The sequence below is a fragment of the Erithacus rubecula genome (genome assembly GCF_903797595.1).
Source record: "Erithacus rubecula genome assembly, chromosome: 6".
NCBI lineage: Eukaryota > Metazoa > Chordata > Aves > Passeriformes > Muscicapidae > Erithacus > Erithacus rubecula.
Window position 1 is genome coordinate 5,739,361 of NC_136688.1, and position 27,637 is coordinate 5,766,997.

General features: G+C 39.0%; 1 protein-coding gene across 1 annotated transcript in view; it reads left to right on the plus strand.

Annotated features, from left to right (window-relative positions):
• ABCC8 (ATP binding cassette subfamily C member 8) overlaps window positions 1–27,637 on the plus strand; it is a 72,088-nt gene that overhangs the window by 37,627 nt on the left and 6,824 nt on the right. The window contains exons 17-35 of the mRNA XM_079307901.1: window positions 2,949–2,984; window positions 4,365–4,400; window positions 7,454–7,552; window positions 8,348–8,432; window positions 9,081–9,161; window positions 11,219–11,356; window positions 13,846–13,971; window positions 14,656–14,755; window positions 15,321–15,568; window positions 16,122–16,282; window positions 17,447–17,516; window positions 18,178–18,335; window positions 19,428–19,520; window positions 22,805–22,907; window positions 24,182–24,295; window positions 24,903–25,023; window positions 25,185–25,315; window positions 25,855–25,933; window positions 26,811–26,919. Of these exons, the coding sequence (XP_079164027.1) occupies window positions 2,949–2,984; window positions 4,365–4,400; window positions 7,454–7,552; window positions 8,348–8,432; window positions 9,081–9,161; window positions 11,219–11,356; window positions 13,846–13,971; window positions 14,656–14,755; window positions 15,321–15,568; window positions 16,122–16,282; window positions 17,447–17,516; window positions 18,178–18,335; window positions 19,428–19,520; window positions 22,805–22,907; window positions 24,182–24,295; window positions 24,903–25,023; window positions 25,185–25,315; window positions 25,855–25,933; window positions 26,811–26,919 (2,088 nt within the window). The remainder of the gene's footprint in view (window positions 1–2,948; window positions 2,985–4,364; window positions 4,401–7,453; window positions 7,553–8,347; window positions 8,433–9,080; window positions 9,162–11,218; window positions 11,357–13,845; window positions 13,972–14,655; window positions 14,756–15,320; window positions 15,569–16,121; window positions 16,283–17,446; window positions 17,517–18,177; window positions 18,336–19,427; window positions 19,521–22,804; window positions 22,908–24,181; window positions 24,296–24,902; window positions 25,024–25,184; window positions 25,316–25,854; window positions 25,934–26,810; window positions 26,920–27,637) is intronic.

The window sequence follows — 27,637 nt, forward strand, 5'->3', positions numbered from 1 at the left end:
TTCCCTAAGCAGAAAATCAGCCTGTGGTCAGGAACCATACAGAATCCCTGCAGCCTTATTAGGTGAACTAATTTCATTTCAGCAAGGCTGCAGTTTTTTTTTACAGACAACATAACATGATTAAGAAGTGTAATTTGAATGTCTGATGGTAAACTAAAACAGATGACATGATGCTTCTGATCACAAACCACTGTGGTTTTAAATAGCACTTGTTTAGAAGTATGTTCTTCACAACAGTGGAAAGGTCAGAACTGGTTTTTTGTGTCTTCTATACGTGCCAAAGTATCACAAGGTGAAATTCAGTTGTTATCACATTTGCTGTGCTATCTGTCAGATATGTAGGAAGGGACTTGTGGCTGAAACAGTCTGAGCACTCTAAGTGCTGGCTGCACTGGGACAGATTATGTGTTGTCTCATCTTTCAGAGCTGCTGCCATATGCACTGGTCTGTTCAGAGTGATGGATGCAGCCAGTGTGGGCTGCACACCTGTGTTGCAAAGCTATCAGATGAAAGCTCCCTTAATTTGATAAGAAAATACTAATGTCTGACCAGGAACATGCAACCTTATCCCAGGCTCAAGGAAAATAGTCTTATGAAGTAATCACCAGGGCTGGTAGCCTCAGCTCAGGCAATGGAAAGTGTCACCAAAATCATTTCAGTCCCTTGTTACAGCTCTTTGGGAGTGCTTGGCTTCAGTCATTCTTGTTACAGAATAGACCTGAATTAGTTAATCCAAATTTCCTTTCCCTTCCTCCAAGGTCATAGCTATGAAGATGAAGGATGTATCCTGCTGCCATGTCACTCAGTGCTCAGGAAATCTGGATGCTATTCCTGGCCCTTCCCTTGGTCTAATGGATAACACCTCATTTCCCTGCTCTTTACCCCCATACTTTAGGAATAAAGAAGGATTCACTGCATATCATTTTTGCTTGTTTTTCATAAAATTTATTTCGAAGCCTTAAAAAGTAATGTAATTTATTCTTGGGCTAGGAAGGAGATAATCAGAAGTGAGCCATGCCTCATTTGTGATATTTTTGTTGTGTTACAATATGTGTCCAAAAGATCCAGTTCAGATTAATGCCTCTTGTCCAAAGCAGCCTGAGAGCAACTCAGTATAAATATTTTATAATATGGTTAGGGATTTAGAAGAATCATTATTTACATTCTGCACAGGTGGTAAGTGGTAATGATTTGACCTGTTATTGAGTATATAATTATATGTATATGCCATCTTGACTTCTTCTGGGCAGTATCTCACTTTTAATAGTCCCAATTCAAGTCTTGTTGAAGTCAATAATACCAGAAAACTGACCTAATTGGAAAATAGTTTGCTCAAACATAATTATGTCATTTGTTTTAAACAGGACTTACATTCTTACATGTGAATCTTCAACCCTTATAATGTGAAGGAATGTGGAGTCTTAAGGTTGTTAACAGTAGATTTTCATCTTAATGTAGTCTTTGTTTTCATCAAATTGAAAAAAAATGTTTTTATGCCTACAAAGTAACTTGGTTTTTAAAAATAAACAGAAACAACCAAGTACTTTATTTAAGTGGGAAATCAAAATCTGAAGACTTGAAAATCTCAGTAGGCTCATCTTTGCATCGTGCGACATCTAAAATACCTTGACAAATTAGATCTAGACCTCATTATCAAACATATATTACTTTGACATTTCAGCATGGTAGGAGATCAAGGCATTCTTAATTGCCAAGAGTATGCAGGAGAAAGGGAAAGAAGGGATAGAACAAGAGAAAAAGTGGATTGACAAGTTTGAGCTAAATCTCCAAATGGGGTATAGTTTTCCTGCTACAGAGTAGAAACAGAGATCAGGGAATTGATACACACTTGGTTCAGGGACTTTGTGTTGTGCATGGAAAGGTTGGAAAAGCTATTTTCTATTTCAGCCTATCACTAGTTCCTGTAAAGAATGTGTTTCTAGTTAATGATATGCAACAGGCTCGTGGGTTTTTGGAGACCACTGAGTTCACATGGTCATTTAGGACTAGTGGAGTGTGAGTTTGCTATGGAAAAGCTTTGTTCAGTACACAGACCTTTGAAGTAAAAGTAGTGGTGGCTGGCTGGTGCTCTCAAATTGTACAGTAAACTTGATTTGATGTCATTCATTATTATGCATAAATTTTATGGAAGTGTCTCAAACCAACCTTCTAATCTGCAGGTATAGTTTTCTCTCCTGGATATTTATAAGCAAACTGTGTTGGCACAAAGTTAATGAGCCTGTCCTCTTTAAAGCATGAAAACTTTGTTCCTCCTTGATTTTGTTTATATCAGTTGACACACAAATTTTTCACTCTTTTGAATGGAACTGAATTTAGCATCAGTAATAAGCATGCCCCGTCATCCTGTCAAAACAACTTTGAACATCCTTTTGCACGTTTAAAAATAGCAAAACCAAAACCTGTGTGTCCTTTTGACCTGCCTACATTTACACAAGCACATCACCCCAAGGATAGGGCTGACAATGAGCACAGTGTGTGGCAACTGAAGGTGGGATTTGGGGTTCACACTAATCCATTATATGCTGTAAAGGTGCAGTTACTGTCATGGGAAGAAAAAAAAAAAAAAACAACCCTAAACAATATCAGGAATTATAATTTTGTTTTCCCAGAAAATGAACTTTTTATAATGGAACTGCATTCTTGTCACAGCAGGACTTCTCAGTTCTGCTAGCACCTCCAGGACAGGGTGGAGGTGATTTTATTTGTTGAGTGGAATTAATGTTTATAAGGTAAAAAAGGGTCACCAAATCTTTTTGCCTGATGAAATCAAGTCAGTTTGTGTAGAAGGAACAGATGCTGCAGTACAGCCCTGTGATAAGTAATGTTTGCAGCCTGTGCACTAAGTGGAATTTAATAGTTTTTCTTTCTGGGGCAGATTGCTTGTGCTCACTTAAGTAAACAGTCTTTGCTTTCTGTTTGTGATGCAGCTGTACGTCTGACAGTGAGACAGGGGAAGATTTCAGGTAAGGTATTGTATGCAATTATTGGTTTTCCTGCTGAATCAATAGCAGTAGAAAAATCCAAAGGTTTCTAAAATCTATGCTTAAGATATAGAGTCAGAATTTTGAAAATCAGTGAAATTTTAACTGCATTATCTCAGCATACGATTTTCGAAACCACTTATGCAAGTTATGAAAATAGGAGTTGGATTTCTCTTATGAAAGGACTGCAATTTGGAGATTTTGAAAATTCTATCCTAATATGTGTTTGAAAATCTTTCTCTAAAGATCTGAATCAGATTGTACTGCACTTTGAAAAATGGTATCAATATTTAAAGGCGTCATTTATTAAAGCAAATTCTCCCTATTACTCTTCATTTTTTTTACATCCTGTCAAACGTTTTTCTCACCTACCATTCTTCAGGCACACACAGAGAAGTGTGGAGAGTAAGAGATTAGTCCATCTGTTGGCACAGAAATTATTTTTACCTGATTAACATAGCTCATATGTGAATAGGGATGTAAGCTCATGTGGGAATATCTACCAAATCAACTAAGAACAAAGCCTACTGACTTTAGGGCACAAACCTCCAGAATGGTAAAAGTCATGATCCTATTCCCCTGCCTTTTCTTTAGATGTGCCAGCTTCTTCACTCCCATTTACTTTTTCTCAGACTTGTTGTCTGGTTGTCAGACTGAGTCCTGCAAAACTGCTGCTCCCATCTGTGTGTAGCTTAAGAGGAACTTTCACATAGCTCTAGTGTCTAAGATCCTGGTAAAGGATACTTTGGAATCTTGCAGTCCTTTCTGGGTTCAGAGAGGCTGAGATTTCTGGGCCAAGCTGAAGGGAAACCATTTGAACCCATTAAGATACAAGAGAAGTGTGATCAGAACTAGACTGTCTCATGTTTGAAACTGTCATGGAAATGGATGGCAAAGGGTGAGAACACTTACAGCAGTATGGCAAGAGTATTAAAAAATAGGAAAGAATATTAGACTGGATGAAACAATTACCTACATTATCATATGTTCTGGGAATCCTAGTTGGTTAAGTGCTATAAGAATAGCTCTGGTGGTTTTGCTGCTCTAACATCCTGTAGAACATCTTTGGTGTTATCAGAAGAGTATTTTGGGTCAGTCTTTTGAAGTCTTGAGCATTTACTCATAGTGTTGAAGGCTTTCTACAAGGTTGTTTAGGATTTCTCCAAACTGAATCTTTAACTATACATTTTTTTAGGTCAATATCACGTAGCAGAGAACTTTAGCATAAAAAAAGCTTTATTTTTGCTATGCAGTCATTTTGCTGTATTTTTAATTATAGCATAGTGATATTACTTTGTGGTGTTATTTACACTATCTGAAATAATTTAATTTTTTAAAACCCTTTTTATTTGTTTTCTACAGCCCAGAGAAAGAGTCTCCTGTTGACATGGAATTCAGGTACAACATTTTAAAAACTGATTGGAAGCTCCAGAGGTCCTTTCCAAGCTCAGCCATTCTGTGATTCTGTGAACATTGTTCAGCAGTCTCTGCACTTAATGAGTTTGATGGATGTCTCTGTATGCAGCTACTGCAAGATTTAAAATAAAAACAAGCAGGTGACCTTTGAAGTTTAATAATGACAGAAGGATTTCTTCCTGAATGCTCAGGACTGGCAATTCCAGAATGCTCCAATACTTTCCATCAGGCTGAAAATACAAGAAGCGTTTTTTCCTTTTTTTTGTATGCAGTGATAATACAGAACAGTACACATTTCTCTCACATGTGGAGAACATTTGAATTTGATAGTAGAAGTTAATGAATTGTGTTTGATCTTGAAGATCTACTGCTTCTCCTGGACTGAACAAAACGAAATGTGAAAGTAGATTAATAAATTTAAGCAATCTTCACAGCAGAATGACTGAAAGGGGGAGGTTGAAGGGACCACAGGGGTCATCTGGTCCAGCCTCCCTGCTCCAGCAGGGTCACCCCAGAGCACTTGGCACAGGATTGTGTCCAGATGGTTCTTGAGTATCTCCACTGAGGGAGACTCCACACCCTCCCTGGGCAACCTGCTCCAGTGCCTTGTCACCCACACTGTAAAGAAGTGAATGTTGTTCCTTTTGACAGTGTTGTTTGTGATGAATTAATCTGATTCATTTTTAGTTAACAGTCTTGATTCTGTATTGGACAAAGCTCACAGTCTCCAGGGAGCTCAGGGAAGGTGTTCCTTATTTATTCCAAGGCTGAATTTTTCTGTCTGCATCTCTGTGATAATTAAGAGGCTGTGGTTAGTCTGTTGTGTTATCAGAGATGGAAAAAATGCACTCCATTGCTGCAAGCACATTTGTGCAGTCTGGGGCCAGGAAGCAATCACTTCTACCCACAGAATAATCCCTCAAAAGCCTTAGTATCCTAAACCATTGGTTTGCATTCAATCCTAAAACTGAAACCTTATTTATGTTCAAGGCAGTATTTCAGAATATTTTGTTCTCTGAATTTTCAGTCGTGTGTTTCTCACAGTTTCAGTAGCAGTTGTTTGATTGTCTCTCTACCATAAGCAGCACTATGGACATGCAATAGATTTCATATATGTGAAGAAACTTGCAAGCACTTGCAGACTTTTTATGTCAAAATGATCAGTCCTGATATGACATCCTAGTGTCAATTTGCAATTAGGATTAATTTAGAGAATCTTACTAAATCCTCAGTCCATAATCAGTTTTGGACTTTAAATAATAAGTTTAAGCTCATTGCCTGTTGCCATGTTCCTTGCAGTAATGAATTTCACTGATATCCTAAAAGCAGAATGTAATCCAAATGTGAGTGGTATTCCCAGTGCAGATTCTCAGCATGGAGTACATCACACTAACAGGGCCCATATCTTCACACAACCAAAGAACACTTTCTGCAAATGTTGTAAAAGCTTTTTCCTCAAAACTTTGCTGGTATTTTCAAAAATAAATTAGCAGTAACTTTTTGATCACATTGAGAATTAAGAGCTGCAAAGTCACAGTTTCAAGCAATGAAAAGGAGGGAAAAGGAATACGTCTTCATCTTGAAATACTCAGAGCAATTTTTTCTCAATTATTGGGATGAAGATTTTGTACTAATTGAAAAAATGCTTCTCTTGATGCAGACCTGAATGCTCTTGAATTAGATTTTGGGGCTGCAGGCTGTGCTGCCTAGGGGATCTTTTCTGCCTTTTTTTTTCTTTTGTTTAGCTCTTTCTGTTTCATTTTCCAATAAAGAAAATACATAAAGCATAATTAAATTCCAGAGAACCACCATAAATTTCAACTTGGAAGCATGTTAGCAGAATAGTGGAATTGTGTGTTCTTTCAGGTCATCAACAAAAATTGGATCCTATCTTGGTTTCAAAACAAGATTGGTAAAAGCCTGAAAAAAATGAGTAGGGCAAGTGACCTTAACTTATAAAGAGAAATAAAATGTACTTTTTCAAGTTATGATTTGAATTGCTTTCAGGTCCAACTAGAAATAGGTTTCCATAAGAGCTGTCTAGCAGACAAAGGCCACGTTTGAGTGAGAGGTCCTATCTTTTCATTGGATTAGCTGATAGAGCTAGGAAGAAAGCAGATATGCTTTTAGGCATATGATCCCTCTTTTGGCCCTTTTCTGTAAAAAATTGATATGCCAGTGAGTTTTCCAACAGTATCAGTTGCTCTGATAAAAGATGTTGCCTTTCTCCCAGCTCTGCCTTACTGGGATCCTTAATGCACACAGATAGCAAAAGCACAGTTCTCTAGCAGGCAGATACTTGCCTTTTTAAATAGTAGGAGGAGTCATAATATTAATGTAATAATATAATTTCTATTAAATAATATATGTATAGTAAGATCCTGTTGACTGTACCTGGTAAATTGTCCCTTCTGACAATTTATTATGAGGGCCATTTCACTGGGGGAAATTTAGCAAATATTTTTTTGTCTGTGTTCTCTTTTCTTGCCTTTTTAGGAATAGAAATTACTTACTCATTTACTTTCCAACTCTAGTTCTCTTCTTAGAATGGGGAGGAAGAATGGCAGAGGGAATTGCCTTTGTGCATCTGTAGAGTTGTTTGGAACTTTTTCAAACACTTTATCTTTCTAGAATGTCCCTCCTGACTGTGTTGCCTTATTAATGATATGCTGCACTTTTTTTTTTTTTTAATTGATGTATCCAAACAGAGCTGGGGTTCAGTCTTTGGTAATTTCCTCCTGCCATCCACTCTGTTCAAGAGGCAGCTTTATTGAGCTAGACTCTCCAAACCCCATCTCACAGTAAGAGAAGAGGGAACAAAGTGAAATTCAGTTGGGTAAACAATTTCAATGTTCTGTTGGAAATTTATCATCCTATGTATTTCCTTGATTGAAAAGCTATTCATTGTCCAAAAGAAAGAAAGGAAAGTCTTTTTGAAGACTAATTCCTAGTTCCCTCATTTACAAAGGAGATGGTTTCCAAAAGCAGCATTTGCACTGGTAAGCTGGAACTCCTGTGTTTGTTTTTTTCCCCAGGAAAAGAGGAGCAGTAGCTTATGCATCCCAGAAGCCTTGGCTGCTCAATGCCACAGTGGAAGAGAATATCACATTTGAAAGCTCTTTTAACAAACAGAGGTAACAGGTTCCAGCACTGTTGTGTTTTACTTCCCTTTCCCATAAATATTGGGGTTGTGTGGGTCACACATGTGTCCCCATCTCCCTGTAGGAACAAACCCACTGCACCTGCCTGACACTCTCCCCCTTTGTCCATGTTTGTCCTGAGTCACACAAGGGACAGGGTTTGTCTCACTTGAACTCAAGTGTACAAATGTTTCCATTTCCAAGGACCATGTTTGTTTAGCATGCAGTGTTCTCTCACCTGATTGACTAATTTCCCTCTCCTGGAAGGACATCACCTGTTTGGGAGTGGGAATATTGTTTGTAAAGAATTAGGGGGCTGCTTTTTTATTCAGTATAAATGTCTGCCAGACATTGTAAGATATTTAGAAATCAATTGCTGGTATTTCATTCCCTCACCCTTAAAACAAGTGGTTGATTATGTATTTGCATCCTACACTCATTTTTTTCTGTTATCCTTGTATAGTGAAACAAGAAACAAAGGCTCTGGGTGTAGAAAAAAAACTGCTAAAAAATAGCAATATACTTTGGAGGAAGTTGTTTGTTTTTCCTAGATTTAACTATTTAACATTTTACTTTGGGAAGCTGACCTAAGACCCTTTTTCTTCACTGAAATATTACTTACTTGCATGTGATCGAAAGAGATCCCATTAGAACAATTAGTGGCTAACAAATACCTTTTCCACTGTGTGATTTTTTTCCAGCTGGTTAATTTTTGTTCCTCTGCAGGTAGGAAATGTGCTTCTCCAGCAGTATCTGTGTGGATTTTGTTGCCTTTTTTTGTTTCCACAGGTACAAAGCAGTAATTGATGCTTGTTCCCTCCAGCCTGATATTGACATTCTGCCTCACGGAGACCAAACCCAGATTGGAGAGAGGGTCAGTAAACAGCCACAGGCTTCTATTTTTGGTTTAAATATATAGAAGGGGGTTTATTATTTTGTTGGTTCTTAAAATATTACAGGTTATTTGGCAACAAAGGTAATCTTTTAGTTAAGTGTATGTTTGGGTCATTAGCCTGAAAGCTCATTGCTCAGTGAACATGGAAACACTGTCATTTATGTGAGGTGCAATGATTTAAGTGTGCTGCTATCAGAATGTTTGACTGTTCTGCCGCTGCTATTGCAGATATCCTGACTTAACAGGATATTTTTTGGCCTCTTTAGAAGTAACAGAAAAATAAATAATAATACATAGATTTTTTTTTTAATTTTTTTAGAGGGCTTTCATTTACAGAAAGGCAGGTGTTTAATCAATGGCTTTATCACATCAGGGAAGATTAGGGAGTGATGAGAAAGGAAACAGAAGTCACAGACATGTAAATTGTTTACATAGCATATACTGGCACCAGCACAAACAAAAATGCCCCCTAAGACACACACAAGAATACATTACAGGCCCACATTTGGTAAAAATTTCTCATGTTTCTCTGCCCAGAATAATCCTCTATAGATAATCCAGTCAGAGTGAATATTCACTTGATGTTTTCTCTAACAGTCTGATTGTTTCTCTCCTGCTTATCTCCAGGGCATTAATCTGTCTGGAGGGCAGCGCCAGCGTATCAGCGTGGCACGAGCACTTTACCAGCAGACAAATGTTGTGTTCCTGGTGAGTTACTGTCCTCCTGTTTCTGCTCCATGCAGAAGCACAGGCTGCTCCTTTATTTAGAGTATTTCATGTGTCTTTCTGTTTCTGATCCATGCAGAAGCACAGGCTACTCCTTTATTTAGAGTATTTCGTGTGTCCTCCTGTTTCTGCTCCATGCAGAAGCACGAGCTGCTCCTTCCTTTAGAGCATTTCATGGGTCACAGGCTGAACATTGTGTTTCACTGAGCCAAGCCAAATGTGCACTGTGTATTTTATATCACTTGTCAGCCAGCTTGCAGGTTGGAAGCATTTTGTAAATGCTGCAGACAGACAGGTGTTGCACATTGAAATGCTGATGCTTGTCCTCTCAGTATGTTGAAAATTCAATTTGACCCTTACTTTTATCTTTAGGTCTTGGAAGTGTAATAGTTTCAAATGTATTCATGAAATTCCTAAGCTGTCTCAGGCTAAAATTAATGTTGTCTCATGTCTGGGTGTTTCCTTTCTGCAACTAACTGAGCTGCTTTGCACCCTGAACTGCCTGTTGTGTATCCTGTCCCAGCTTCAGCTATGGGAGGAGAGTGACAGCAGGTTCTAACAGCTTCACAGGTGGGGAAACAGGTGCATCCTACACACTCACTTGTAGGGAGCTTGCTGGCTTTCCAATTTAGGACTTCCTTCTTTAGCTCAGTTTTCTAGAAGGTTTGAATCCAGCTGTTAAGATAGTGAGACATAAATCTCACTGGATTAGAAAAGCTGTGCACATTAGATGTCATCCCTAAAGGAAAGGGAGGCTATTTAGACCTTTCACTTTAATTGGGCTGATGAATCTATTCTTGCTTCATGTGTAGGGCATTTCCAGGCTAAAAGCAGAGTGCAGGAGAATAGAGAGCAGTTGGGTCAGGAGCTGAAAACCAGCAGATCCACTATTGTTCTGAAACTTGGTTTTGCCCTTTTTGTCCTTCTGTGAAGGATGCTCAATAACCTGCTAATAGCAGCAGGCTCTCTTATGATTTGACAATGATAAAACACCTACAAACAGACTTTATTTCCAGTATTAATATTTAGAACATAATCAGGAATCCTATATGTTAGTATTAGAAAACACTCAGTTCTTTTAAGGCTGTTTTTGTAAAGAAATACTTAAGAAACTTCAATATCACAAGTATAAATATCATATGGCTGATGTTTAGGTCTGTGCCAGGTCAGAAGACTGTAGCAGCAGAGCTGACAGCATCCTTGCTCAGCAAGCACAGTGCACACACAGTTGCACACAGGCATTTGAGACAAAATTCTGGATCATGAAGTTGCTGTGTTTCAAAAGCATTTTCTAGGTGCTCTGTGTTGTGATGCTCTGATTTATTAGAATCTAAGTGGTCATATTTATCTTACTGCTAGTTTCAGATATTTTTGATTATTAATGGAGCCTCAGTTTAGCGTAATATTACAGTATGAAATAGTAACAAAAAGTCAATCCTACAGCCAGTACCACTATTGCAAGCAGAAATATCAAATCACAAGGTTTGTGATTCCATATAAATGGGATTGGGTCAACAAGTTTCTCAAAAGATAGTACAGATTAATTTATTCCTCAATTAATTATATATAATTGATTGATTCAATAAGATAATGTAGGTCTCAAATCAAACATCTGAGCCAAGTCAGCAAAATGCAGTGATGTTCAAGGGAAACAGAATTATGCTCGTTGTCTCTTTTCATGGAGTAGTAATGAAATATCTGCCACAGACCCACACTGGGGCATTGTCTGGAGCCTGGCAGAAACTGTGTTCTCCAGCTGTGTGGGCCATGGACACATCTGGGAGAGGAGCAGGTCCCAGGAAACCCCACAGAACTGTAGAATTGACACAGCTGGTGTTAGTCAGTGCTCTCTGCAAAAACACAGTTCAAGGTCTGGTGCTCTGTGAATGAAGGAAACCATTCCTCAGCAGTTTGGATCTGATGGCCCCTTCCACGTGTCTGTGTCAATCTCCCTGGGTTTCCTGCTATTAAAACCTGCCAGTTCCCTTGGATCCCCTAAATTCTGGCTCCAAAAGCTGCCCCCTTATCCTCATTGACAGGATGATCCTTTTTCTGCCCTGGATATCCACCTGAGTGACCATCTCATGCAAGAAGGGATCCTGAAGATGCTGCGGGAGGACAAGCGCACCATCGTGCTGGTGACCCACAAGCTGCAGTACTTGCCCCACGCTGACTGGGTAAGGAACCTCTTCCCAATTTTCTGAGGAGCCAACCACATATCTTGCTGAAGTGCTTTCACTTCATCTCTCCACCAAATAATAGTTCAGTGAGAAGATATTCTGAAAATCCAGCAGTTAGGGGAGCCATAATTTTGAGGTTCCCATCTTGGAACACCTAAATACTTTGGATTTTCATAGAGCTGCTACTTAATGCTCTTATGAAAGCAGGTTACATTTTAAATGTATTGAGTATGCCAAAACATTAGTTATATTGGAAAATTTTGGCTTATTTTTTAATCTCATAACAGTGAAATGTTTGAGTAACACCTTTGCCTCTGCTGGGATGTTACTAAGAATTTATGTTATCACAGGAAAAGGTACATTTCTGCAAGGTGGATATTGAGAGGTATGAAAACATAAGGAAAAACCCAGTATTCCCTTGTGGTTAGTGCTACTATATAATGTATTAGGAACATCTTTGCCCTTTGTGTGTGGGCAAGATTTTAAGAAATGTGTAGTATTTCATTGTTGTGTTAGGTTTCTTTTTCAGATCTTCTACTTTAAAGGCAAAAAAATGAGATATGGATTTAGATACCATATTATAATTGAAAAATGTCAAAGATGGAGAGGAAATTTTTGGAGGTTTGGATTTTTTTGTTTTTTAATTAATTGGTTCCCATTGGCCTTGCACTTATTCCTGCAGTTTTCCAGCCTCCCAGGTCTCCTTGCCCATGGTGATGGATGACTGCAGTTATACCTCCTAGCAGGACTTCTCTCTTTCACATCTTGCACAGGCTAGAGCAGCAGTTTCCTGGTCTCAAGAAATAATCACATTGCAGCTGCTTCCTGAGCTTCATATTGGCTTGGTGTAAATTTGCAGTTAGAACATTCATCTTGTCCTGATGGGGTTTTTGGTGGGCAGCATTTCTTATTTATCATCTCTGCTGTGACCTTGTCCCTCAGTTGTTTACCTGTAGAGGTTGTTACCACTGTTCTCAACACAGTCCTGCTTTTCAAATTAGTGTTTCTTGGGATACAGGAATTTTCTGCCTTCTTCCCCTCCCTATGAGGGCCATCTTAACTTCTTTTTTGTTGTTACATATCTACAATTTTTACAAAGTATGTACAGCTATGGCCTTTGATCAGTGTAATTGTTATAATTTTTTTGTGAATGTAAGATTCATTTCTAGATGTTGGTGTTATAGGAGATGATGTACAAAAATTGCTTTATTTTTATTATCTTCTAGATGTGTAATTTTTAATGAAATATACTGTTTCAGACAGTAGTACAGCGAGGATTTGTATGAACTTTATAATAAAAAATATTTATTACAAAATAGTTCATTTTTTTTCCATGTAGGTTTCATTAATCCTTAGCAATTCTTACCCAATGGAGGGAAGAGGGAATAATGATTTTTTAAAGAAATTTTAAATTAAAATATAGTTTGAAGTATATGTCATGGTCCCCCTAAATCTTTTCAACAAAACCCTCAGAAGAATTCAAGGTCCAGCCCAGTTGCAGGCTTCCTGCACAAATTGATCACAAAAATATTTTTGTTTTCTTAATTTTTACCTTCTCTCTGGTGTAAATTCTTAGCAATAAACAAAATAGTTTATTTCCCCACTCCCTGCCTGTGGAAATTTCTGAGTTTCCAGGGAGAGAGAAAAATAAACAATGCATTAACTCTTGTAATGATTGAGGTTTGCAATCTGCATGCCTCATTTTCTAGTTGTCCCTGTCAGATCCAGAGTGGCTTCCTCCAGACTTTTGACTTTTTTTCTTATATGCAAATATAATTTATTAATGAATGAAGAACAGTGTTAATATGCTGGGTGAACTTTGCCTGTCAACAGCTAAATATATTTGTTTAAGGTTTCACATTGATTTTTATTCTGCCAGTGCTTTCACATCGAGTCTACATTGTGTGTATAACATAGTTACACTGACACAAACCTGGAAACTGCTCCCTGCAGACTTTGTCTTGCATATATATTTTTCTTTTCCAAACTGTGTCCCCTATTTATGCTTTTAAAGCTTTAGGGATTCAAATTCCCTAGCTCTTCCTTATCAGTCCATGGTATCAGAGAAGGAGCCAGCATGTTCACATCTAATTGCCTGAATGAGGGCAAAACCTCCTGCACTCAATGTCTTGCTAAAAGCTTTTTCCTTTTAGGAGGTAAGAGAACTCTAAAATCTTATCTTGCTAATGCCTTGTATTTAGGAAGAGTAGTGTGCCCTGTCTGCCAACAGGGATCCTATTCTTCTTTCTTAAAAGCAGCCTTTTCTGAAAACATGGAGTGCAGGAAGTTTCTGGGTTTTCAGCATCTTGAATGAAGGGGATGCAGTCAAGACATAATGTCACTGTCTTTCTAGAAGGCAGGTTTGTTTGTGAAAATATTATTTATTTAAGAAAAGAGAAAATCCTGTCAAAGCACAGCAACATAGCTATAAAATAAATAGACATATCCAGCTATTTATCTCACCACTTGTGTTTCTGACTTTTTAGATAATTGCCATGAAAGATGGTAACATCCAGAGAGAAGGAACACTCAAGGACATTCAGAAATCAGAGACTGAGCTCTTTGAACACTGGAAGACATTAATGAATCGACAAGACCAAGAGCTGGAGAAGGTTTTTGATGGGAAGGGCAATCAATAAATGAAAGAAAATATCATGGTTTTTTCCCCTTAGTTTGAAAGCTTTAACAAGAATTGGGATGCTATGTGTGATGTCTAACTTAATACGAATGTAGTACTAGTGTTGCCATTATTATTTATCTCCTAAGATAAATTCCTTCATCTGGACATATCATATTTCCTTGATACTGTTCTAGTCCATTCTTGATAGGAAACCCTTTCAAAATACTGTCACCTAAGGAATATAAATACAGCCATTTTAGGAAATGGTTTACTAATATTGACAACTAGTTTTATAGATATGCCTGAATTTACTCATTGCCTTGGGTGGAAGCTTTTCAGTTATGCCTATATCAAGTTCCTTAAATGATGAAGATGCTTTGTCTTTCCTACTTATAACACAAGAATGAGATATTATATTTAGTTCTTATTAATTTCACTATAAATGTCCAAGATTCCAGGAAGGTTGTGATTGGCAACCTGAAATGAATGTTAGCTATCTAATTTATATCCTTTGGTTTTACACTGAGATAGCAAATTAATCACTTATGGCTGCCTGCTGTGAGATTCTCACTTCTATTTTTCACTGAGAGAGAACAATTTCATCACAAGTTGCTTTTTTTTTTTTTTTTTATTATTAATTCTCTGGTTGAAAACACATGGATTGTCCCTTTTTCAGGAAACAACAATTGAGGAAAACCCTGTTTTGGAAAGAACGAATCTCCGGAGGACGATGTATTCCCGGGAAGCATTGCTGAAAGATGATGAGGAGGATGAAGGTAAAGGACACCCTTTGAGCCCACTTCCAGTACATTACTGTTTCACAGTCAAATTATATTAGAATGAATTAACACCCTTCAGACTGGAAAGAGAACAAAACATTTTTCATGTGGGTGTCATGATTTATAAGAGTGGGTCATGATTTGTAAGAGTGCTGTTTCCATTGCTTTGACCTTTGGACTAGAATCATTGCAAGTATTCACAAGTCATTGCTTCCTCCAGACTTTGAGGTTTTTTTCTTACAAGCAAATATGATTTAATAATGAATGAAGAATAATATTAAACAATATGCTGGGATCAAGATTGCGATTGAATTTTATCCAGCAATTTCACATTGTAAAAACATGGTTGAAAAAATTGATCATAGAGTGCTGAGGGTTTTTGCATCCTTTTAGTCTGCATTACTATGAAATATAGCAGGTTGATACATGCAAGCCTGAGCAGGTAATTTGACCTTGAAGCCACCCTTTATCCTGGATGGTAAGCCCTGGTTTGTGACTACCACTTGCCAGTCCCTTTGATATGTATGTCAGCGTGGCCGTCCCTTTTTCTTGCACCTTGCAGAAGAAGTAACAGAGAGTGATGACGAAGACAACCTGTCTTCAGTGCTGCATCAGAGAGCCAAGATGCCCTGGAGAGCCTGTGGCAAGTACCTGAGTGCAGCAGGGATCCTGCTGCTGCCCCTGCTGCTCCTGTCCCAGCTGCTGAAGCACACGGTGATGGTGGCCATCGACTACTGCCTGGCACTCTGGACTGAGCATGTCATTTCTGTCAAGATAGAGCCCGAGACAAAAAACTGCTCCCAGTGCGTGGTAGGCACTGCCTTGTCCACCTTCCTCTTGTGCTTTATCTGGGGGTGTTCTCCCACTGTCAACCTCTGCTCCAGGATTTGTATGCAATGTGCTGTTTTTCTATAAAAGAGCCACTCCAGAGTATTTTGGAGCTCAATGCATTTTTGCATATACACAGTGCAGTAAAATGAAGTCAGGTGTGGTATGTTGTTCTTCTTTTGCTAGATTTATTGTATTTTAGTCACCAAGCTGATATACCTAAACCTGTTTTTCTGAAGTAATTTTGATGTCAGAGTTTTTTTTGTTTTCTGTGCACTGTTGCATTCTCGCAGCAACGTGGGCTTTTGATGGTGTTCTGTGACTTGAAATTTCTGATTTATCACTTACATTCATGCAAATACTTCCCTCTCCAAAGGTTAATAAATTATGATTTAAAATGGGTGAAAATCAGACAGTTAAATTTAGGGAGCAACAAGGATATACTCTCACATTTTTTCACTCTTGTGCCTGTGTGTTTGGAATAATTTTTGAACCTAATTTAAAGTGAATAATTGTGTTGTTCTTTGTTTCTTAGGAATTTGAGCATTCTCAATATTCCAAAGTTTTCAGCATTCTTTGCTGCCTTGGCATCGTGTTATGTCTTGTCACATCAATAGCAGTGGAGTGGACTGGCTTGAAAGTCACCAAAAAGCTACACTCTTCTCTACTAAATAAAATTATTTTGGCTCCAATGAGGTATTTCTTTGATTATAATACAAATTTTATTATGGTCATTTTGTCTTCTTTACTTCAAGAGAGTCTCCTAAGTGCAGTTTTTACTAAGAAATGATTGTGCATCACATATTTTTTAAGATCTCAGTGAAAAATCACCAGGTGTCAAGTTTCTGAGGAGTTTTGGAAAATGGTACCCAGGCTGCTTGAGTTCCTAGACACAAGTCAAATGCCTCTCCTGCCCAGCTGTGGCTTCAGAGATTTACTTCCTTGCATGTTTAATTTCTCTGTGCAGTTTTTAATTAGGGAGAAAACGCAATTATTGATCAATATGTGGTACAGATAATTCATAGCATGCTTCATCATCTTAATCACTGGAAATATTTACTGTCAGGCAGTAATTGTGCAAGTCTGGGAAAGATAATGAGCTTAGACAAGTGTCATTACAGGCATCATTAGAGTACACTGGGATGGACTTTGTTCCAGCAAAAGCCTTGGTTGTTCTCCATTAGTTTGGGGTTTTTTTTCCCCCTGCATGAAAGGAAAGGTGTATCTTGATTCAAACCTTCTGCTCCAGGGAAAAAACCTTCTTATTTTTAAGCTAACTATATTTGACCCAGAAATCATGGACAAACCACATGCATGGAAAAACCTCAGACTTTTTTTTTTTTTTTTTTTTTTTTTCCAGGGTAAAATTAGACTTCAGGTTCCACATGAGTTGTGGAACATTTAATAGTTGCAGAGCAATAATGTAGTGTTCATTTTACATATCTAAATGTCTTTTAATATATTCTATCAGTAGTTGTTCTTGTTACAATTTTCTGTTCCCAGAAAGATGCAAGACTTTGCAATTTAGCTTCTTTTGAATTTTTCATGAATTGAAGTGGCCTCAAATTAAAATCTGAAAGGATTTTTTTCAGGTGTAATCATGTGATGTCCATGGCTTAGGCAGTAGAGGGAGCTGAGGACCTGCATGCAGTTGTAGGGTTCTAAATGGTTGTAAATTCAAGGCATTTCCATTTAACTGGAAAGCCATAGGTACTGGGAAAAATGAAAAATTTTACTATGGCTTTCAAATTATTTGCTTGTTTCTGTGATATAGTACCTAGCTTGGGTAAGATAAAACAATAACATGAATCAGTTCTAATATCAGTATTGTAAACTTTGCCATTCCTTGTACCATTTCAGGTTTTTTGAAACAACACCTCTGGGAAGTATATTGAACAGATTTTCAGCTGACTGCAATACCATCGACCAGGTACTGATTAAATATTTTCAAGCTCTCAAGTTATCCTACCTTAATCAAAAAAAAGTGAGGTTTCACTTATTACAGACTTACCTAGATGAAGCTTACAGATGAACTATAATTTTGGCTGTATCAGTTTGCATCATTATTTTCTTGGTTCTGAATGAGCTTATTTTACATGCACATTGAAAAAAACATGTATTTTGCTAAGATGTCCTGTATAGAAAAGGGAAGCAAAATAAGATCAGTAGTGATATACCCAAATTAAACAATGTCTACTTTTTAAGTGAGTTGACACATTCATTTGAGGAAATGAAATGAGAAAAAAGCAAATGCTCTTGCCCAGAATAGAAATTACAAATTCAAATTACCATTACTTACCCCAGACTGCACTACCAGTTCACAGGATTTATCCAGATGCTAAAATCATCCGCTGCATCACATCTGTAATCCTCTGACATGAGGATTGTATTCCACAATGCAGATGTGAAGCAGCTCCACAAAAATCCCTTCAGATATCCCCAAAACCCAGTGGTAAACTCAAAAGCAGACTTGTATGTTTAATATACACAAGGAATAATATTTCTGAGGAAGCTGAAGAAAGGAAAATGAAGTGGTGTTTTAACCCTGGCATGTTACAGAAGATTGTGTGGTTTTTTTCTTCTCTGTGCAGCACATCCCAGCTACCCTGGAGTGCTTGAGCCGTTCTACCTTGCTGTGTGTGTCTGCCCTTGCTGTGATCTCATATGTCACACCCATGTTCCTCATTGCCCTGGTTCCCCTGGCAATCATGTGCTACTTCATCCAGAAGTATTTCCGAGTCGCATCCCGGTAAGAGAGAGCCCAGACCATCACTGTTCTGGCAGTGGAAATATTCCCTGCAGTGCAGAATTTGTGTTGAAATTTGGTCCTGTCAAGGCTGTGGCAGTGTCTGCAAGTGGGACAAATCCACTACTGTGGAAATGTGTCTTTTCACAAGCTCCTTTGTTGGCAGCTCTTCAAGCAGAACTTCTGGGAGGCATGAGCAGGGTTTTTGTGCATGATCAAAGGTTTTTGGAGTTCACACAAAAAAAAAAACCCAGCTGGATTCTGTCCTCCCCCAAGGGCTCTATGCTGGGTAGAGCCAAGAAAACATAATGACAGGACAGGGATACTGCAGTCTGCCTGTGCAGGTGAAAGTGCAAATATGGAGGCTGCAAAATGCAGTATAACCATGGTGGTACTGCTAGGCATTAAGGATCCAATGTGCATGAGCCTCCTCTCCTGTTTTGGGTGCCTTCTAGTTGTAAAATATGAAAATTTTAATTGTGTCTGAGACCTTACTCCTTCTAAGATGACAGAGTTTCTCTCTTGCAAAATGTTTGCAGCAATGCAGAAATATCCCTTCATATATGCACAGATTGAGAGGGAGCCTGCAATCAATTTTCTTCCTGTTGGAAGAAATTGAAGCTAAATAGATTTCACCCTACATGTGCTTTTACTGATATGAGGACTAAATATGACATTGAGAAATGCAACCTAATAATGGGTGCAGACTCATTTACTGAGTGTATGAGATACTTCAGTGAGAAGTTGTGCTGTTATCTGGGTGTGCACTTTGCTGCTTAACTTGAGCTCCTATTTGCAGCATTCCATTAAACTGATACTCACTACAGAGACAGAATGGTGTTTAAATCAATAAAAAATTGAATACAAGAAAAAGGAATATAGGAGAAAGGAGGGAAGACAGTGAAGGGAAAAGACTGTTCAGAGCTCCAGCTAGTTAAATGCTAAAAGTCCTCCTGGGGAATTCATTCCCCTGCAGCACTACTTTGCAATCTGTCTGAACCTTGTGTATGTGTTGCTCTTCCTTTTCACTCCCTGGGCCTGATTCAAGAAAATAACTGCACAATAAAACTGATTTTTTTTTATAACCCTCTCCAGGGACTTGCAGCAGCTGGATGACAGCACTCAGCTACCACTGCTCTCCCATTTTTCAGAGACTGTTGAAGGTCTTACCACCATCCGAGCCTTCAGGTATAGTTTTTTCAAAGAAACAGAGTTATTAAAAAATTAGGTGATATAATGTTTTAATGTGTTCTGCCTGGAAAATCCACATTCCTCACAACACAGGCAAAGGGGAATATCAAACAATGAAGAATTTTAAGCATTTTGTATGTGAGGGAGTCACTGTAAAAAGAACAAGCTTGTGTGTGTCTGCCCTGTGGTTGCGTCCAGACACTTGCATGCAGCCTGAAAAAAGAACTTGAGGGCAAATGTGATTTAAGCAGCTAAATTAGTCTGCAATTGCCATAGTGTGTGGTGTGCAGAGGATGGACTTGGACAGTTTCCATGGCATAACTAATATGCACCAACTTGGTGCAGACTAATCTGTGTCCAAGTCCTGGTCAGACAAGCTCTGCATGCTGGTGATTTCAGAGGCTCCAGTAGCACCCTACATTGTTTTTCAGGTTGCTAGCTGAAAATGTGGGTGTTTGCACTGATTTTACACAAACTGGAGGAAAATTTTGTTTCCTTGTCTGTTTTGGTTTGTTTTTCCATCCACCTAAGCTTCCAGGAGAGCAGCCCAGGAATACCTGATAAGGTGCCTGGGTTGTGTGTTAGAAAACTGGCAGTCATGCTGATACCCCAGAGGTACCAATAAAACCTCTGCTGAGCTTACCAGCTGCCTTCCTGCACTAGGGCTATTCTTGTCTCTTCCCAGTTGACTCAAACACAGTCAGCTTTTCCACTAGATTCTCATCTAGATGATGTCTACAGGTTTTGTCAGTTAATTATAACTGTTACCCTTCTATCCTTGAAACAGTAGTGTTTATTTATTCCTCCTAACCTATAACTGTAATTTTATAATAGAAGTAATGCACAAAGTCAACCTCATCTATTTTTAATGGGTTTTTAATAGGTTATAAATAGATCAAAGAAAGCATGACAAATTTAAGAATTTGTCCCTTTAGGACTGAAGGTAGCTTACCCAAGAGTGGTAGAGAATCTTAGTGTTTTCCATTAATGACTTTTATTGAATATTTAATTCATTAAGTGCCAATGATGTTCTATAGTTTGTAGTTATGTCCATGTTCAATTTGAAGGAAAGTCAATTTCTCTTTTAATTTCTGGTTTCTCATTCCTATATTCTTTCACTTGATCAAGAGGGTCTTTGAAGAATTATGGCTGCATATTTTCTCATGTTGATATGAAAGCAATATTCAGTGACACCTAGTTAATATTTTCAGTCTGTCAGAGCTTCCCTCTTGATTCTTCCCATCACTTTGAAATTAATTCCTCTGTCAAAGAACTGTGTTTGGTTTCTTTTTTCCCTAAAGTCCTGCAGTAAGTGATGTGACCCAGTCAGCCATGTGTGTTCAGTGAGTTTTGTGTTCCATCTGTCTGCCAGCCTTCTGCCTCAGCTGCTAACCCAGTTATTTTTAGGACTGTGTAGCTTCTCAGCTGCCTAACATATTAACAGCAGTGGAGTTTAGACTTGCTAGCATGAGCATCCCTAAAAATAACACTAAATAACCCTAACTCAGGAATTCATTCTGTTAGGAGGTGCCAGTTGTTCCTGGAGTGTCCTTACCCTCAGTTACTCTCCATCCTGGATTTATTCAGAATGCACATGGAAAGAAATGTACAAAAAAATCTGGGAGAGTTCAGAAAGACAGCTACTGCTACACCTACAAAAACACCTTCAGCAGATGCCCTGACCTGATTTATAGTTGATACTTCAGATAGCATTTGTGTTAAACAGTCAACAAAATGTGAAGGGTTCTGCAAAGACTTGTCTGTATTCTTAAAGGCCTGGTAATATGGGGACAGTTTCTGAAGAGAAATTGTGATATTTTTACATCATCCAGCAGCTGTGGTAACTTTGCAGCCCTGTTCCACGTGCATATGCATGACTGACTCATGATGCATACCTCACATTCTCTGAGGCATATCTGCATCACACAGTCCCTCATGGTATAGACATGTCTCTTAGCACATGGCTAGGTTGTGGACAGCTGAATTATTTCTTTTCCTCAAAATAATGAACTTTTCATGTAAAGTCATTATTTTACTGTGCTCAGAAGGAGGATTATGGTACTCTGCTGTGAAGAAATTTGAAAGCTTCTATAAGCCATGTACTTCATATATAGGCATTCTCCTATATCAGTTTTAGGAGAGCCGAGTTTATAAATAATCATTGCTTGTCACAGCCATAATAGCTAAAGAGTAAGGTAAAGTTTCAAAGGGGGAGATCAAGGGTATTAAACTTGATCATGTAATAAAAGGGGGGGAAGGCAAGATCTGGGTACTTAAACTAAATCTTCAGGCCTTGGAGCTTATACCACTAGCCTGGAAAAGATTTTTTGTGCCAGGTTTGTGCATTATTAGCTCTAATTGTTGACACACTTGATTATTGGTATCACTTCCATTTACAGCTATACAATTAAATCTGCCCAGCTCAGAGGGGTGACTGGCTGCCTTACACACTTGCCAAGACCCCAGCAGGGAATCATCTCCCATACCTGCTGAATGCATGGCAGATTTCATTGGCACAGCTGTGCAGATGAGTGGGTGCAAATTCACTATAACAAACTGTAAGGAGGCTTATTTGTGATTAATCCTGTTTTGTGTACTGTGGCTAATTTCTTGAGGGAAGGAAAATAGTTCTTGTCAAATTAATACTTTTTCTTGTGCCATGTTCTTGGACTTCCATTTTCCAAAGTACTCCATTTTTTTCATGATAAGGACAAATATGTTTAATATGGGTGCTACTACAGTGGGAAGTTTTTTGAGCTTGTACTTTTTAAATTGTTACAATATCTAGGCACTATGGTAATGTAAATTTTAAAACCTGAGTTTAGATGATAGAGAAAAACTGAATTCTGCAGCATTAATGCTTCTTCTCACAAGTACGTGCCTGTATTATTTTTCTTATATGTATTTTAAATAGTTTAGTTTTAGATTTGTTTTTCTCTCTCAATTTCCATGTCATAAAATACATTTATAAAAGGCCCACTGGGATGTGGAAGTCCCACAGAATTTCAGTACAATAATCAATGCAATAATAACCATAAATTCTTCTCAAGATACTGCACAAATGCACTTTGCTTGTGTCTAATACAAGACTACAAATGTGTCACTCTAAACTATTGATAGGCTGATTTATACCCTGTGCCAAACTGTCTATAAGCACACACCCCAGAAATTAAATTTCATTTTGCATTTTTCCAAGACCCCAAGGCCTGACTCCTTTTTTATCTCTTTTCCTCTTGCTTTCCTGCTTTCTTCCTTCCTTTCTTTTTGTTTCCTTTCTTCAGGTATGAAGCCAAATTCCGACAGAAGCTTCTTGAGTACACAGACTCCAACAACATTGCCTCCCTTTTCCTCACAGCCGCCAACCGCTGGCTGGAAGTTCGCATGGCAAGTACATTGCTGCTGTTGTGCATGCACGAGGAGTTTCTGACTTTGTTCCAAGTCATCTGATGAGGCATCCAGCAGTTTTCCAGCCCCATCTCAAAGCTATACCTTTGTCCTCTATGCCTCTCTGGCTGTGGTGAGCATATGCCCAGCCCATCCTGGGGGATGAATTTTCCCCGTAGCCTGCAGCTGTTTTTCCAAGACAGGAATAGTTTTCATGGGTCACGTTGGCTTCTCTGTGTGTGAAGAGTTATCAGAGCTGGCTGAGCTGTGCCACCAGCCAACATGTCATTGTGGGACCATGTCAGTCAGTGTCAGCAGCCTCTGCCTTGTGGCTCCCTGGAACATTGCAATATCCTGGGGGCTCTCCTAATGAGCAGAAGGCTGTAGATAAGTTTGAGTCTGTTCTGGGGTCATCTGAAGAACACCAAAGATATTCAGTGGTCTGTTTTCTGCTTAGTGAAGTGGCCTGGCATGAGAAATGGTTTATTAAAAATAATTCTCTAAGAAGCAAGTCAAGGAATTTTATGTTGTGGAATGTTATATGACAGTTTTAAATGCAGGTGTTCTGGTAACATGGGCTTCTTTTAGATGTGCTGAATGTATGTTAAGTCATTTTTCATGTCACACTCTATAGCTCCATTTTGGAATCCTTAACTGGTAACTTTTTCTAATTTAGTTCAGGTATTGATATGACTGAAAAAAATATTATTACCCTATTATATGTTCAGGCTAGACCACCTGAAGTCCCTAATTCTGATCAATGCCTATATCACTAAACAGTTCAAACACAGACAAAGGACAGTTTCCCTCCTACAGAGTTTGTTTTCTAGTCTGTTACACAATTTTACTCAAAGAATTGTCTGTGGGAAGTCAAATCACCAATGATTTAAATTAAAGCAGAAAAAGGTAGTAGGAGAGTGCTGTGCAAGAAAGGCTTGTTTGAACAGTTATGGATAGCAGGAACTCAGCAGCAGCAGAGCCTCCCATCAGTTCATAATCAGCCACAGAATGGGACACATGAGCATTTCCCTCCTATCCCAGGTAACATCAGCTGCATGATTTCAGCCACCTCCATTACATGCTGACTTCCCCAGCACAGCCCTGCTAAAAGCAGTTAGAATGGGTTCCTAGGTAGAGTCTGGATGGAGTTCCATGGGGTTTTCTGCCTGTGCTTCAGAATTGTGCAATGGGTTTTTTATTTGGTATGCAAAGTTATGAGAACGTTTTCATCCTTTGTAGACTTATAATGATGGAGCTTATTCATATTCCTTCAGGAGTACATTGGAGCATGTGTGGTACTCATAGCAGCTGTCACTTCTATTACCAGTTGCCTGTATAATAAAATCACTTCAGGACTTGTAGGCTTGGGACTAACCTATGCTCTTATGGTAAGAATCTCAGGATCCTTTCTGTCTCTCCCAAACATTTTTTTGTAATTCCTCAGGGCACAAAGATGAACAGGAAGATTGAAGGTGTCTGTACATCTATAGTGGGTACTGTAACATCACTGAAACCATGTGTTTACTTCAGTTCACATGTGATGGTTGACATATTTGAGTGTATGCTTTCTTCAGCTTTGAGATCAAATCTCATCAAGGTGTTAGTTCAAATATGTCAACGAAACATGGACAAGTTGCATCATAATTTTTTTATATTGTCTTGCATTGTGAAGAATACATTTTCAGTGCATCAGTTGTAATTATGCCCTGTCCAAACTTAAGTTAACAAAAGTTGTCTTTTCACCTGTCTTTATTGTTATCTCCTTCTTTTCTGTTGGTGTAGAACAGATCTCCATAGTAGCAAACTATCTGTGCACTGCAGTTAGGAAATTTAACCTATAGTCATTGTTGCCTCCCTGTTGGTGTTGTACCATCCAGTGCCTTCACAACTTCCACTTACTGAGGTGTTCCTGTGTAGGAATATAAACTGCATGCTGGTCAAATGATGCAAACTACTAAAACTCTGGTATTGAGTCTTGTATTTGCTTTCCATCAGGTGTCTAACTACCTGAACTGGATGGTTCGTAACCTGGCTGACATGGAGATCCAGCTGGGGGCAGTGAAAAGAATCAATGGCCTTCTCAAAACAGAAGCTGAAAATTATGAAGGGCTTCTCTGTAAGTGCAGTTTTGTGCAGCCTTCAGAAAGAGCTTGCTGAAATTTTAATGACTTTGCAGTGTATTGCCATGAAAAATGTAGTAAATCACCTAATGAACCAACTAATTTATTATAAGAGGGTTAATGTTGGGGTTTTTTCCCCCCTGTGCTTGTGGTACAGCTTCCTCACAGATTCCCCAGAACTGGCCAGACAGAGGGGAGATCCAAATCCAGAACCTCAGTGTCCGATACGACAGCAACTTAAAGCCAGTGCTAAAACATGTCAATGCCCACATCTCACCAGGACAAAAGGTAACGAAGTGCAGTGGCTCTCAGAAGCTCTTCACACTAGCACATCACAGAAATCAGAGCTAAAACATACCACAGAATGCTTTGATGACTGAATTAGAGATTATTTTTTTCTCAAAGGTTATAGTGCACTCCAAAGGATTTGGGGGGTTCTTGTCTTGGTGTATTGAGGCAAACACCACCCCCTCAGTATCCCAGTGCTCTCCTGTCAGCACACAGGGCCTAAAGAAGTGACAGTGAGCCCTTACAGTGCTCGACCTACTTTTCATCCTTCTCACATGACTCTCTTGTCTTTGTTCTCATCATTACCATTCTCCTATTGTTCCTGTTATAGGACTGGCCTTAGTTTATCCTTAAATGCTCAGATCACTAAAAGACAAAAAGTGAACACAGTGATTCTGTAATGGCTGGTTCAGTCTGACTGAGGAAAGGATCATGTGAATCAGAACAGCTCCTCCACCCTCTTACCTGAAGTGTCAAGTACAGATGTTGTCCTTTCCTGTTTTTCACTGCCTGATGTTTATCCTCTTTCTGTGTCACAGATTGGGATCTGCGGCCGAACAGGCAGTGGAAAATCCTCCTTCTCTCTTGCCTTTTTCAGAATGGTTGACACTTTTGAGGGTAAGGTAACACTTTTGTGTGTCACTCAAGCTTAGCTCCTGAAGGTTCTTTGGTAGTGTTCTTCAGAGCAGCAGCTCTGAAGTGTGATCTGCAAATCTGCAGGGGACACTCTCTGGCCTTGTTTAAAGCTGAAATCATCTGTCACCTAACAGCTGTGCTGTTTGTAAGCCAAATGAATAAAAATTCTGCTTGATAGTGGCAAAAGTCCAACAGTGACAGACAACAGCCTTTAGTACTGTTAAATCACAACTAGGAGCAAAGCATAAAAGGGCAAGGTGTTCAAGTGTAATGAGGGATCTGTGCTCAAGGCACAGCTGGGATCCACCAGACCCAGAAAACTCAGCAGTTGGGGGTTGCAGCCTGGCTTGCTGCCCTGGAATTTCCTGCCATATTTCCTGCTCTGTGAGCCACATCCATGTGCCTCATGGAGTGCATCTCAAAAAGATGTCAGCCTGTTTCCCAGCCACATCACCCACGGAGTCCCTATGCAGAGACAGACAGTTGTACTCAGAGATGAGATTTCATGGTGCTCAACAGTAATTTGGCTTTCTGAATGGCTTGTTGCCCCTGGTAATTAATCCCTGATTGAAGTAATGTCAGACCTTGTTTGATAGATGTATACTGGTCAGGCAGTTAATTAAGCAGTGTATCTAATCATTCATGAGTACTTCAGGTACCCTCTGTGTTCTTTCCAGCTGAGCTTAGTCTCAAGAAGGCTGTGCTTGCTTTTTGGTCAAAGCAGGTTTCTTTAGTGAAGAAGGGGGTATGTGATACAAGGCCTGCTCCTGCTGTAGTGCCTTGCAGCCTGGAAATGAGCCATGTCTTTGCCAGCAGCTGTGTGGCACAATAAGCACTCTGCCCCCTTTCTTTTGGACAGGGAGGATTATCATTGATGGAATAGATATTGCAAAGCTGCCCTTACAGACACTGAGATCCCGGCTGTCAATCATTCTCCAAGATCCTATTTTATTCAGTGGAACAATCCGGTAAGTATAAACACCAGCAATAAATTAAAAAAACATGGAATTACTTATATGTCATGCAATATGGATTATATATTATAACTGTACTATAGAATGACTTCTATACCAAGCTGTTCAATTCCAATATCCTCAGCTGGAATAGGGAGGATCACTGCCTTCTCTCTGTGCTTTTAACTCACCCCTGCCAGACTAACCTTTCCCCATGCCTGAGCCTGGACAGGACACTCTTGGCAGAAGACATCCTATAATGGTTTGAAAGCCAAACCAGTGAGGAACTCCAAGTCAGAAATACAATTTAATAGGAAAAGAAGAGAAAAAATAAAATACATGCAGTAGTACAAAAGAAAAACCACTGACAGAATACAACCTGACACCTTGCTGGTTGGGGTGGTGGTAGCAGTCCAGATGAAGTGGTCTTGTTGAAGCAATAATCATGTAGAAATCCTGGCAGTGATCCTGGTAGCTTTTGTCCTCTGGAAACCAGTGGGTAAGGGCTGTTTTGGTGTTCCAAGTCTCAGCTTTTAGGTAGATAGGAAAGGCTTGGCTCCTCCCCCTGGGTGGAGCATCTCTCAATGGGATGATGTAATTTTATCAGTCATGCAGTGGGACTCAATGGCCCATTAACAAAAGATATTTCCCTGGAGGAAGGATGGGTCACGGGAAAGATAAAGAACATTGCCCCATCTGGTTTTTAACAGATGGCCCATTAGCAGAGGATGTC